This window comes from Herpailurus yagouaroundi, unplaced genomic scaffold, assembly GCF_014898765.1.
Source record: "Herpailurus yagouaroundi ecotype Mexico unplaced genomic scaffold, PumYag 200, whole genome shotgun sequence".
Lineage (NCBI taxonomy): Eukaryota > Metazoa > Chordata > Mammalia > Carnivora > Felidae > Herpailurus > Herpailurus yagouaroundi.
The window spans coordinates 2,827,256-2,841,108 of NW_024412431.1; the positions used below are offsets into that span (position 1 = coordinate 2,827,256).

Sequence of the window (13,853 nt, forward strand, 5' to 3'; positions counted from 1 at the left end):
TTGTCTCTGCACACCCCCTCCCTGCCCACCCACCTGAGCTCCTCTGTCCGGCCACCGTTCCCTCCAAGACCAGCCCCTGTAGGGTGTCTACCCTTGGGAGGTGTAAGCGCCCTTTCCCCTCACCTGTTGGAGGCTCCCCCCCGCCCAACCTCCCAGCCTACCCTCAGCCCAACCCCCATAGAGAGTTGCTTCTCTGGCACCCCAGCCCCTTTTCACCCAGGCCCGGGGGTGTCCCACAGTGAGGACGCCTGACCTGCCCCTGTCCTTGGTTGCAGGCACGCTGAGGACCTCATTGTGACACCTTTCGCCCAGGTAAGACCCCTCCCCTAAGAAAGGAAGGGGCTCCAACCTTCCCCCACACTTGGGGACAGGGACCTAGCCCCAGCCCCTCCGGGTGGCTCCCTCTCCTCACCGCTGGCTCTCCCTCCATCCCAGGTGCTGGCCAGTCTCCGGAGCGTTCGAAGCAACTTCTCACTCCTGACCAATGTGCCCATTCCCAGCAACAAGTAAGTCAAGGCTGGGCCCCAACATTCATGATCATGAGGCCAGGCACACCTGGGTTCAACTCTTAGCTCTGCTGTGTGCCCTCAGGCAGGAACTTGACCTCTCTGAGCCTCTGTTCAGGCAGCAGCTCCCTCTGAGCCAGCAAACCATTGCAATTTGAATGGCTAAGACACAAACTTTTAAAAATAAAGATCAAGGGGTCCAGACACGTGGTGGTGAGGCCAAGGGTAGCCAGGTGCCGCAGCCTTGGGGCCACTCCCGGCCCCAAAGCCAACTTTCCAGGCAAATAGCGTCTTGTGGTGCCTTTGTTCCCCCTCCATAAAATGGGAATTTAATAGCGCCTCCAATAGATGCTGCTGTGAGGAGTCTGGAAGATAATACATGGAAAGTGTGAGAACATTTGCCCAGCACATAGTAAGTGCTCACTAAATAGAAGTGATTATTTGGGGGCAGGCGCTTGGCTGAGAGCTGCTAGTCCCTCTGGGAGTTGCAGGAACTTTGGAGGCATAGGACCTGACCCTGCCGCTGATCAGCCGTGTGGTCTTGAGCAAGCCTGTTCGCTTCCTTGAGCCCGTTTTCTCATCTGTAAAATGGGTTCTCACGGGGGCTCTGAGAGAGGCTGCAGGCTGAGCACATGGTGGCATGCGTGGGACACAGGGAGCGCTCAGAAAAAGGAAAGGTGGCATTATAGAGAGGGGAGGCAGGAATCTGGGGGCACACAGGCTGATGTTGGAGCCCCATTTCTTTGCAGACGGTCCCCACTGGGCGGCCCAACCCCCGTCTGTAAGGCCACGCTGTCAGGTAACAAAGCCCAAGGGGTGGGAAAGGGCCCCTCTTGCTGCTCCAGTGGGGGACCCCTCACCTGGGGGGGGTGGTGGCTGTCTTACCTCCTTTCCCCACTCATTTGGTGGACCCCCATCATCTCGGGGTTGGAACCTCTGGGTCACCACCCATGCTGCCCCTTCTCCAGAAGAGACATGTCAGCAACTGGCCCGGGAGACACTGGAGGAGCTGGACTGGTGCCTGGAGCAGCTGGAGACCATGCAGACCTACCGCTCAGTGAGCGAGATGGCATCTCACAAGGTGAGGAGGCCCCCAGCCGGCAGGGCGGAACTAGCCCCTGGGCGGGGCCTGAGGATGGGGGCCAGCCGCTGGGTGGGATCTGCGGGCGGGTCCACCCATGGGGCGGGGCCAGTATCTGGATGGGGCCAATGAGAGGGGACCCTTTCCTGGGCCTGTGGGGTGGGGCTGACTGCTGGCGGGACCTGAGGGGGAGGACACATTTGGGGCGGGGCCAATGTGTGAAGCGGGAGGGGGGGGGGGCCCTGGGGGGGGGGCGCCCATTCCTAAGCAGGGCCAACCCTAGGGCTGCGTGTTCTAGCAGATTCTGACTTCCCCCAGGGGTGGGGGAAGCCTAGTGCGTGGGGGCATATGTGCCTGGTTGTACATCTGATGCAGGCTGCCATCTCTCTTGAGGGGGTTGTCCAATGCTTGTATAGTCTACAGGTGTGTGTGTGTGTGTGTGTGTGTGTGTGTGTGTGTGTGTGACTGTGGGTCTGTGTAGCTGTCAATTTGTTGGCTACACATTTGCAGCACAAGACGGGGTGTGAGGGGATGTTCCAAGAGGGTACATCACGAGTAATGTGCAGATGTGTCTGTATGGAGGATGTATGGGTGCACACAAGCGGTTATACCAGATTGTAAGTGTGTGGGGGCTGTGCCAGAGGTGTATGTATGTATACAAGTGTGAGTTGGTCTAGGTATGAATCTGAGTGTGTATCTCCATGTGTCTGTGACTCCACGTGTGTGCACAGACACATGCATGCACTTGCAGGGCTGCAGGAGAGGGTGCAAGGCTTCCATGTACAGTTGTGCGGTCTGTGTACTGCACAACTCCAGAGGACACCATCCAGGAAAACAGGCGGCATGAATGATGTTTCCTGGAGTTGTGCGGCACGGTGGTAGCCCGCGTGGGAAGATGCCTATCAGGAAATGAGTATACAGGTGGAGGTGTCTGCGTTGGGGGTGGTGCACATACCTGTGGGTGGAGGTTTGTCTGGGAACATTCCCGTCTGAGGGTGATTGTGTCTCTGAGAGTGTGCCGAGCCTCTGAGAATGTGACTGTCTCTAAATGTAGGTTTGCCGTTGTGTTCCTGCAAATGATGTGTGTGTGTGGTTGTGGGTATGATGCGAGCATTTGTTTATGGGTTTCTCAGGGTATGTTTGTGTCCAAGGCCACATGGTATTTGTGTTTGTCTGAAAGTGTGCCCGTGGGTGTGTGGAGTGTGTGCAGCATATCTGGGTGTGTGTCCCCAGGTGTGTGTCTCCGTGTCTGGGTGTGAGTCTGTGTTCTTGGGAGGGCTGTTCCTGAAGGCGTTCCTATCTCCGTGTACTCAGCTGTATACCTGCGAAAGGGCTGGACTTCGGAGTTGTGACTGTGTGGTGTGTGTTAGTGCGTGTGTTGGTATAGAAGGTGCATCTCGGTGTATGTGAGTGTGTGGACTGTCTGGGCGTGTGTCTTTGTCTCTGGGTGTGTCCCTGGAAGGGACGCGTCCTGTCGGGGATGTGCGTGCCTCCCTGCCTTTCCCCGGCAGCCCCACCTGGGTCCTGGCTCAGGCCCGTGGATTCCGATGCCCCTTTAACGCCCCCCCCACCCCCGGCACCACCTGACGTCGCATGCAGCCTGCCAGTGCTGCAGTGAGCACGCACACGCACACACACAGGCGCGCACACGGAGCCCAGAGCCTCCGAAGCCACCTCCCGGGACCCTCGCCCTGCCCCCCCATGGGCAGGGGTCCCAGGCCACCTCCAGCTACTGCCGCGGGGGGGCCCATCAGGGCCAGGGGCTGGCAGACCATGTAACCAGGGCTGCTATCGGGAGCGCGGAGGGGAAGGGAGCCCCCAGCCCCGCTGGGCCGGCCCAGGCCCCTCCGCGGCTCCCCCTTGCACTGCCCACCTGCCCTGAACCCCCCCGCCCCCACCAAACCCACAGTGGCTGTTAACCCCGGGACTCCCCAAGCCCAGCCTCTGTGTGCGGCAGCCCCGAGCGGGGCTAAGATTCCAAGATGCCCTTGGTGGATTTCTTCTGTGAGACCTGCTCCAAGCCGTGGCTGGTGGGCTGGTGGGACCAGGTAGGGGAAGTCGGGGTGGAGGATGGGAGGGAGACTCGGCCCTAGCCCTCCCACCTTGGATCCTCAAGCCCCTGGTCTGGGCGGGTGTGTGCGGCTGTGCACGTGTGTTGCCTGGACATGAAGCCTTGTGACTGTCTGTGTCTGTGTGTGGCCCAGGGCTGGGTGGGGATAGCGGGTGGCTGGGGATGTGGGTCTCTTGCTGGGTGTGTCGGTACTCACGTGTGTATGTGTCTACAGCGGTGCGGGGCTGTCTGACCATATGCTTATTTGCCTGGGTCACGGTGTGGCCCTTTCTGAGATCACATGGCTCTGGTTGTGGTGGTGTATGTTGGGACGTGTTTGTGAACCCGGAGCTGTGTGTTTTCCCCGGGGCATGTGACCCCAAGTGTCTGTGACTGCCTTATCGTGTGTGTCCCTTGATTTGTGTGTCTGTGGCTGTGCAGAGCCGTGTAAGATGGTAGTCTGTGACTCTGTGTGTGGTTGTGTGACTTTGTGGGTCCTTCTTGTGTACGTGTCTCTCGCAGCACTAGGAGGAGTAAGTGCCCCATCCTGGTGTGGGCTGCGTGGGCTCACCCTTCCCATCAAGTGTCCCTCCTGCCTCTCTGGACGGAGTCTGCTCTGCTTTGGGGGTGCTTCAGTGGAGCTTGGGGGCGGGGAACCAATGCCCTTTCTCCTCCCTGCACAATGTCACAGCAGACACTTGTGTGAGGTGGCTTGGGGGGACCAGGAGGGACCTCCAAGCCTGGTCCGGGGTATCCTCTGCTCATCTGTGCATCTGTCCACCCTCCTGGGACTGGGGGAGAGGGGGCTATGATGGGAACCCCCCTCCCCTGGATGACCGAACAAGGTTTCCTCAGCTCACTGTGCTCCCCTGCCCCTGCAAAACCTTCTCTTCTCCCAGAACTTGCATTCTCTCCTGCAAAGGAGAGACCGTATTGTCTCCTTCCAAACTGGGCTGGGAGCTGGGGGCCTGGACGCCCTGGGAGTGGGTTCCATATTTGGGAAGACGTGGGCCAGGGTAGCTCTGGGAAGGCAAGGGTTAAGGGGCCTGTGGCCTGCCCCCCCCCCCCCCCCCCCCATCCCCCCAGCTCAGCAGCTGGTTGGAGGGGGAGTTGCTAAGGAGACTCCCATCGCCATGGCGACGGGATTCTCCTGACACCCTATTGGCTCACTGTTAAGCGGGAGCCCCTCCCTTCCACAGGTGCCCCTCTGGCTCCTCCTTTGGGCTGGAGGAAGAGGAAGTCTGGGGAGGGGTGCCCCCCTTCCTCAGGAAGGGAGGGGTATGCTGAGTCCTAACTTCCAAGCCTGGGGCCCCCCTCCAGACCTGGGAGGAGAGGAAGGGCTGACCCCTCCCCTCTAGCAGCTTGCTGAGGGCTCTGTTGGCTGAGCAGAGAAGTTGGAAGGACTCATGGGGTCTTCAGAAGTTTCTCGGGAGGGGCTGACATCCTCCACCCTCTGCTGCCCTGTCTCCCCATCATTCCTTCCTTCTTGCCTCCTTCACCTTAGTTCAAGAGGATGTTAAACCGTGAACTCACACACCTGTCAGAGATGAGCAGGTCAGGAAACCAGGTCTCTGAGTACATCTCCACCACATTCCTGGGTGAGTGAAAGGCACCGCTCGTATGTGCGGGGAGAGGCTGCACGCCTGAATTGGAGGGGGCTGCCCCAGACCGCAGGTCCCATTGCCCACATTTGCCCGAGGGACCCTGACTCTTAATTCCCTAAAGATCAAGGTTACCACGCTCAAGCGTTCCCATGCTCACGATGCCCCTAAACCCAGAGGGATGTCAACTTTTATAGAACTTCCACATTAAAAAAATCTCTCCAAGCAGAAAAGCCCCCCCAAACTCAGTGGGACCACAACGGAACTCTCAAACTCAAGGCCCCAAAAACCCCACAAACTCAAATAGAATTTCTAAACTTTAAATGCCTCCAGGCTGAAAGGCCTCCCCAAATTCAGTAGATTATCCAAACTTGGATTTCCCCCCACAAATTCAGGAGACCCCTCAAACTCAAGAGGTATGCTCAAACTCGGTAGGGTTCTCAAACTTAAGGGAACGGCTGTCCTTAAGAACTCATAAAAGACCCCCTCAAAGTTTCAAAACCCTCCAAGCTGAAAGGTCTCCCAAATTCGGGAGAATCACCCAACTTGATATGACCCTCAGATTCAGTAGGACCCCCCACACACACACACAGAATTTTGATACCTAATACAGTTATACAGAGTACCTCAAATTCATTAGAACCCTCAAGCTCATGGGGACCTCCAACTCATCCTAATCTCTTTATCCAAGAGCCCAAGCTGAAGATATGCCCCCCCCAAATTCAGGATAATTTTACCCTCTCAATTTATCACCAAAGGTTTCCAAATTCTGGAGAACCACCCTACGCCAAGCCCAAGAGAAGGGTTCAGAGTTTCAAATACTCCCGCCAGTGGGGGTGTGGCCGTGCAGAGTTCTGAGATCCAGCCAATGGGAGCATGGCATGCAAATAACCCCTATTAGGCCCCGTTATTGACTGGCAGGGCCCCAGGTCACAATGGGTGGCCCAGGTTCAGCTCTGGAAGCCCTTGAAAGCTCAGGAAAAGGGATCCTGGGGCTGGCCCCCCAGGCAGGCTGGTGTTAAAGGGGTGGGGTGGGGGTGGGGCTCATGGAGCCAGAGACTACCCTTCCCTCCCTCTTCCCCATGCTGTCCACCCTGATCAGCACTCTTAGTCACCATGGAGGTGTCTCCCCTGCCCTAGAAGTTCCCCTGCCTATACAGGACAGGCAGCTACTCTCTCCAGCATCCTCAACCTGCTTCCTGACTTCCCGTGCCACCCCCTTGTCAAACCTGGCTATCAGACTGGGGCCACCCCAATGCTCCGGGCCAGTCCCAGGGTCCCTGCTCCAGCCCACCACCTCCCAGAAGAATTCCTCCCTTCCCTCTGGTTTCCAGCCTATAAGGAACCAACAGCATGACATCCTGAAGGGGTCTGCCCTCCTGCGTGAGCCTTCCCAGGGCACAGTGGGGAGCCCAGGGGAAGTGAGGGCCAGATGAGGGGGTCTCTGTGGGAGTCTCATGCTTGTCTCTCCTCCATCTGCTCCAGACAAGCAGAATGAAGTGGAGATTCCATCACCCACGATGAAGGATCGAGAAAAACAGCCAGCTCCCCGCCAGAGACCTTCCCAGCAGCCCCCGCCCCCTGGGCCGCAATTCCAGCCCATGTCTCAGATCACGGGGGTGAAGAAGCTGACGCATAGCAGCAGCCTGAGTGACTCTAGCATCCCCCGCTTTGGGGTGAAGACCAACCAAGAAGAGCTCCTGGCCCAAGTGAGTAGGGTCTCAGCAGACCCTGGACTAGAGAGGGGAGGGAGTCTCCTGGGGCCCAGAGAAGGACCGGGCGTTGGGTCAGTCTGAAATGATAATCCAGGCATACTTGGCTTATGAGACTCTCAGGAGAGCAAGAGTGAAGGAAGCAGGAGAGGAAGAAGCTAAGCAAGGGGGTGGCCTCAGAATCTGGCCTCCGCCTGACTCCACTGGGAGCTCTGGAGTGTCAGCAGTGCCACAGAGTTGAGCCCACCTTGAGGCAAGAGTGCGGGACTTTTGTACCCCACTGTGGGCAGTCCCCAGAGTGGACAGCATTACCGCCTCCATGTAGCTCCCATAGGGGCAAGAGCAGTTTTCTGGAGAACAGAGCAGCTGTGAGTCTTTGTAAGCAACAGTCCCAGCACCCACCCAGGAGGACAGGTGCACTGGTCAGTGAAGGGGATCTGGGTCGAACCCCAACAGCATCCACTACAGGCCAGACCTGGGTTCAGCTCCGTGACACCTAACGCCAAGGGGCTCCCACATGGGTTTGTACAGCGGACTCAGTGCACTCTTGTTGGCTCAGTCAGCTGACATTTGTTGTAACCTGAACTCCAGCACTAGCCAGTGCCCAGTCAGTCACCCGGCGTTTACTGAGCACCTACTGTGTGCTGGCACCGTTCCAGATTCTGGAGAGCCATGGAAAATTAGCCCGAGTTCCTTTCCCCCTGGTGCTGGTGAGCTATTTGGCTCCGAAGCCAAACTGTGCTTTTGGGGTCAGCCAAACGGAGTTCACACCACAGCGTTGCCACTTGCGAGATGCAAGGGCTTGGGTAGGTCACATCACTTCTGAGCTTTGGTTCTCCAACCAACCAAATGAGATCAAGCATTTAGCATAATGCCTGGGAGACAATAGTCACTCAGGGGGCGCCTGGGTGGCTCCTCGGTTAAGGTTAAGAGGTTAAGTGTCAGACTTCGGCTCAGGCCATGATCTTACAGTCCGTGGTTTGAGCCCCGCATCGGGCTCTGTGCTGACAGCTCGGAGCCTGGAGCTGGCTTCAGATTCTGTGTCTCCCTCTCTCTCTGCCCCTCCCCCATGCACACTCTGTCTCTCGCTCTCAAAAATAAATAAAACATTAAAAAAAATTTTTTTTAAAGTCACTCAGTACACAGGCGCTGTGGTTGCTTTATTATTTTCTGGCCTGGTCGGACGGGGACAGTCAACTCTGTGTGTTGAGCACAGAGCCCACCCGGTGGGCAATGACAGTGCTACTTTCAGACCAGAGCTCTGAATTGTTAGGAAAGAGTCGAGAGGGGTGATGATCAACTAAGAGGAACTTCTTACCCACGTGGGTAGGGGCAGGGCCCTGGGTCTTGTGGGCTGCTGACCTCTGGCCTCCTACTTCACCCAGGAACTGGAGAACCTGAACAAGTGGGGTCTGAACATCTTCTGCGTATCCGAATACGCCGGAGGCCGTTCCCTCAGCTGCATCATGTACACGATATTTCAGGTAGGGCGGGCTGAGTGGGGCAGGGTGAGCGGAAGGGGGCCGGGCGGAGAGCAGAGCTCTCGGGAGTCACCGTTCCCCATACCTACCCTCAGGAGCGTGACCTGCTGAAGAAATTCCGCATCCCAGTGGACACCATGGTGACATATATGCTGACCCTGGAGGACCACTACCACCCCGACGTGGCCTACCACAACAGCCTTCACGCGGCCGATGTGCTGCAGTCCACCCACGTGCTGCTGGCCACACCCGCGCTAGATGTGAGCACTGCCTGGCCCCTGTGTCTCCCCAGCCCCGTCCCTCCCTGACTGCCCGTTGCCCATCTCCTGACCTCCGTGTCTCTCTGACGCTGGCCTTCCCGGTCCTCATCGATCCCTCCTGACCGTCTTCTTTGGCACCCGCATCTCTCTCTCACCCTGTCTCTCAGATCCCCCATCTTTCTAACCCGCCTCTCTCCCACCCCCCTCTCTGCCCCTAGGCTGTGTTCACGGACCTGGAGATTCTTGCCGCCCTCTTCGCGGCCGCTATTCATGACGTAGACCACCCTGGGGTCTCCAACCAGTTCCTCATCAACACTAGTGAGTGGCCCCCACGGGGGCGGGGCCTGCCGGGTTGGAGGCGGGGCCTGCGCTGCCCCACCCCTCGAGGCGGCCCTGCCGGCCCCACCCTCCCCTGACCGCCTGCCTGGGCCTGGGCCGCAGATTCGGAGCTGGCGCTCATGTACAACGATGAGTCGGTGCTGGAGAACCACCACCTGGCCGTGGGCTTCAAGCTGCTGCAGGAAGACAACTGCGATATCTTCCAGAACCTCAGCAAGCGCCAGCGGCAGAGCCTGCGCAAGATGGTCATCGACATGGTGGGCGGGGCAGGGGCGGGGCCAGAACGGAAAAGGGCGCCTTTGACACTGGGGTTGAGGCAGGGTCTGAGTCCAGGCCAGGAAGCCCCGCGAGAGGCGTCCTTTGTGGGCACTGGGAACAGGTTGTGCTAGGGGAAAGCTTTAGAGGCGTAGTTCGGGTCAGTACAGCCCGTGGCAGGGCTTCAGTGGCCCCTCACCCACAGGTGCTGGCCACGGACATGTCCAAACACATGACCCTCCTGGCAGACCTGAAGACCATGGTGGAGACCAAGAAGGTGACCAGCTCGGGGGTCCTCCTGCTGGACAACTACTCCGACCGCATCCAGGTGCCCCCCCCCCCCAACCATACAAGGAGACCGGACCCTCTCTCCTTTTCTCTCTCCCCTTTGGGTCCCGTTTGCCCCCCTCCCTCAGCCTGCAGCTCCCATGTTGCCCCTCTTCCTGTCTCTTTCTTTTTGGTCTCCCCTCCCCTCTCTCCATCCCAACTCCCATCTCCTACCATCCCTCCTTACTTCTTCCCTTCCTCCATCACCCCGTCCTGTCTCCTCTGCCTTTGCCAACACCTCCTTCTCTCCTCTCCCCACGATCTCTTTCTTTGCTCTCCCCCTGCCATCCTCTCCCCCCTCCCCATTTCCCCTATCTCTCTCCACATCCCCCTACCTCACTCTCCCAATAAAGGGGGAGGTAAGGAAGCGTGAGGTCCCAGACTGGGACGGGGGCATGGCCTCTGAAGGTCCCCCACCTCACGCAGGTCCTTCGGAACATGGTGCACTGTGCAGACCTCAGCAACCCCACCAAGCCACTCGAGTTGTACCGCCAGTGGACCGACCGCATTATGGCCGAGTTCTTCCAGCAGGGGGACCGTGAACGTGAGCGGGGCATGGAGATCAGCCCCATGTGCGACAAGCACACAGCCTCGGTGGAGAAGTCTCAGGTACGGGTGTTAAGCGGGCCTCCCCACCCCATGCTGGCCTGGAGCTCCGAGACCCAGAAGTTCCCGACCTGCCCCTCCACAAAGTCAAGTTTTTCTGTGTGTGTGTGTGTGTGTGTTTCTTTCCTTTTCTGCCTTGATGGGAAATTTGCAACATTTTCCCTTCTACAGAATAGCCAAAACCAGGCCTCTGGATTCAAAACTTGTAGACCTGAGTGGAACAGTTCTCTCTCATTTAGCATCCATAATAATACTTGCCCAGCTCTTGGTTACAGACCTCATGTCGCTCCAGCCTCTCGGTATCCCTGTAACCTGGCTGCTGATTTTGTCCTTGATTTTTGGTGGGATTTTGCAATGAGATGCGATGACGCATCATCGTGTGCTTGTTTAACTTGACAAGAGGTACGGAAACCCAGTCTTGTTTGTAAAGTGTGGATGTGAAAGTTTCTCGCCCTCCCCACTCCCAGTCTCCTCCCTGGCAAGACCTGTTCTTCCCGGCTCACTGTGCACGCCTTTCCAGACCTGAGTTACCCAGCCTTGGTGCTGTTGACATTTGGGCCCGGGTCATTCTCTGTCGCGGGGGCCGTGCCTTGTAGGATTTTGAGCAGCATCCTTGGCCTCCACCCCTTCCCTTCCAATTACAACAACCAAAAATGTCTCTAGATACTTCCAAATGTCCCTTTGAGCATGCAGATCACCCCATCCTCCAACGCCCGGGAAAACCAGTTCCATAGGCTTTATTACGTAGTTACATTTACGGGCAACCTCATAGCAATAGTTCAGGGGTTTTGCTTTGTTAAAAAAATATGAATTTTATCAGTATGTACCCATTTTTATACAGCTTGCCTTTTCTTCCAAACAATGACTTGGAGATGTGTCTGTGTTACTGCGTATAGATTTAGCTCATCCCTTTTGACGACTCTGTAGTATTCTCACAGATCTAGACAGCAGATGGGGTCTATAGTTTTTCTCCTGTGGATGGCCATTTAGGTGTTGAGGAGTTACAAATTCACAGTGACTCAAACGAGATAAGGCTTCATTTTTGTTCTCTCTCTCTTTTTTTTTTTTAGAGAGAGAGAGGGTACAAGTGAGTGAGGGGCAGAGAAGAGAGAGAGAATCCCATGAGGGGCAGAGAGAGAGAGAAGGAGGGAGAGAGAGAGAGAGAGAAGCAGGGCTCACCTGGGGCTCCTGTTTTTGCCCAAAGCGGGGCTCCTGCTTGCTCAATGTGGGACTCAAACTCACTAACTGTGAAGTCATGACCTGAGCTGGATTCAAATGCTTAATGACTGAGCCACCCAGACACCCCATTTTTATTCTCTCGCATGTAAGAAAAGTCCAGAGGCACCTGGGTGGTTCAGTCGGTTAAGCGTCCATCTTTGGCTCAGGTCATGACCTCATAGTTCACGGGTTCGAGCCCCACGTCGGACTCTGTGCTGCCAGCCAAGAGCCTGCTTCAGATCCTCTGTCCCCCTCGCTCTCTGCCCCTCCCCCACCCCTCTCAAAAATAAACATTAAAAAATTTTTTTAATTAAAAAAAAAAAAAAGTCGAGAGAAAGAATTTAGCTCCCTTTGGCTCCATGAAATAGTCAGGCACCTAAGGAGATTTCAGTGTTGCTCTTCTATCATCCGAAGCATGGGACCTTTGTCCCTAGAGACGCCTCTCATGGTCACGGATGCTGTTGAAACTCTAACCATTCTGGCCACATCGTAAGGAGGAAAGGTCTCTGCCAGCTGAAGCAGCACTCCTACCCCCTATGCCCATCCCGACCCAGATCTTCCATCTACATGTGGTCACATTGCCACCCTCTCTTTGCAAAGGAGGCTGGGAAATGTAGTTTTCACCTATATTGGGGAAGTATTGCCTCCACCAAGAAAAATCAAGATTTTCTTCTTCTTCTTCTTCTTCTTTTTTTTTTAATGTTTTTATTTATTTTTGAGACAGAGACAGAGCATGAGCAGGGGAGGGGCAGAGAGAGAGGGAGACACAGAATCCAAAGCAGGCTCCAGGCTCCGAGCTGTCAGCACAGAGCCTGATGCAGGGCTTGAACTCACAATCCTTACGATCGTGGCCTAGCCAAAACCAAGAGTTGGTCACTTGAGCAACTGAGCCATCAGGCACCCCCGCGGCTTTTTACAACTAATTGCTAACTGACAGATGGGTGGAAGTTTCCAGTATTTGTTTCCATGTCATATGTGATTTTTTTTTTTTTTCTTCCCTGTGCAAGAGTTTTTCCGGGTCGGATCTGGAGGAGCACGATTACTAGGTTAAATGCTATCAGCGCCTTTTAGACTTTACCAGATCCCACAGCATGGCCCTCCCATCTGCAACAGCCGGCCGCCTGTTGACGCCGGTGTCCCTTCTCTCCCAGGTGGGTTTCATCGACTATATCGTGCACCCGCTGTGGGAGACGTGGGCTGACCTGGTCCACCCAGACGCCCAGGAGATCCTGGACACGTTGGAGGACAACAGAGACTGGTACTACAGCGCCATTCGCCAGAGCCCCTCACCGCCACCTGAGGAGGAGCCCAGGGGGCCAGGCCACCCACCCCCACCTGATAAGTTCCAGTTTGAGCTGACGCTGGAAGAGGAAGATGAGGAGGAGGTGTCTACCGCCCCGGGTGCATTTACGGTGCAGGGATTGTCCGGGGCTCAGGATGCGTCCCCAGCTGAGGAACTCTTGGAGGTCGATGGCCAGGATATGCCCACGGAGGGGAAGGTACAGGAACCTTGCTGCACGCAGCAAGCAGACTCGGCCGGTAGTGTGGCTGCGGGCAAGGACAAGGCCACGTCCCCAGACGCATCCGTGGATGCCGTAGGCCGCAGCAGCCCCCTGGCCCTGTCTGCCGAGAGCCCCCTTCCGCCCGCCTTGAGGACCCCGCCCCCTCCAGAGGACACCCCGGGCCTCCCGGGCCTCCCCTCCACGGCGGCCGAGGCGGGGGCCCAAAAAGAGCATCAGGCTGCCAAGAGGGCGTGCAGTGCCTGCACAGGAACGTCCGGCGAGGACCCCCCCCCACTCCCAGCTCCTGGGGGGTGGGGGTCAGCTGGAGGCCCTACCTGAACCCCGGCCCCGACACCCTCCTGCTCTCCCCGGCTCCCTTCGCCACCATTACCCCACGACCACCTCCTCCACTGCCTCAAAGACTCTTGGGCCTCCAGAGAAAAAAGAAAACAGAAAAGTGGGGATTTTTCTCTTTTCTTTTTTTCCTCTTTCCCCCCACCCCCACCCACGGGGCCTCTTTTTGGAGGTGGGGGCTGGGGAACAAGGGGCGGAGGTCCCGGAAGGGATTTTATTTTTGGAATTTTAATTGTTACATTTTTAGAAAAAGAAAAAAAAAAAAAAAACAGGATGAAACACAGCAACTGTAGATCTCCTGTTCCCGACTACCCCTTGTGTCCCATCTCCTGCCACCTCCCCCTGCCCCAGGCCCCAGGCTCAGTCTTCCGGCCTCCTAGGGCTCTTGGCCTGGGCCCAAGCAGGCATAACGCCTCCCTTCGGGGCTTTTCTTCTGAATTTTGAAGGGTCTCCGGAACCCAACCAGGAATAGCCATTCCGGGCGGGGGACTCGGGGGGGGGGGCTGCCACCGTGGGAGGCCCCAGCTCCAGCCCCTCTCTGGCGCACTGCCCCCCCCCCCC

General features: G+C 57.0%; 1 protein-coding gene across 6 annotated transcripts in view; it reads left to right on the forward strand.

Moving 5' to 3' along the window:
• Positions 1-13,595, forward strand: part of PDE4A (phosphodiesterase 4A) — a 43,328-nt gene extending 29,733 nt beyond the window's left edge. For 5 of the 6 annotated variants that reach the window (XM_040449864.1, XM_040449863.1, XM_040449865.1 and 2 more), the window contains 13 exons: positions 276-312; positions 436-506; positions 1,256-1,305; positions 1,475-1,587; positions 5,142-5,235; positions 6,724-6,947; positions 8,336-8,434; positions 8,527-8,691; positions 8,910-9,009; positions 9,133-9,287; positions 9,491-9,613; positions 10,039-10,221; positions 12,588-13,595. In XM_040449864.1, coding sequence (XP_040305798.1) covers positions 276-312; positions 436-506; positions 1,256-1,305; positions 1,475-1,587; positions 5,142-5,235; positions 6,724-6,947; positions 8,336-8,434; positions 8,527-8,691; positions 8,910-9,009; positions 9,133-9,287; positions 9,491-9,613; positions 10,039-10,221; positions 12,588-13,277 — 2,104 coding nt within the window. In that variant the 3' untranslated portion in view covers positions 13,278-13,595. Of the gene's footprint in view, positions 1-275; positions 313-435; positions 507-1,255; positions 1,306-1,474; positions 1,588-2,475; positions 3,636-5,141; positions 5,236-6,723; positions 6,948-8,335; positions 8,435-8,526; positions 8,692-8,909; positions 9,010-9,132; positions 9,288-9,490; positions 9,614-10,038; positions 10,222-12,587 lie in introns of those variants that run through there. The other variant, XM_040449868.1, reaches the window with a different exon arrangement.
• Positions 13,596-13,853: the final 258 nt, after the last annotated feature.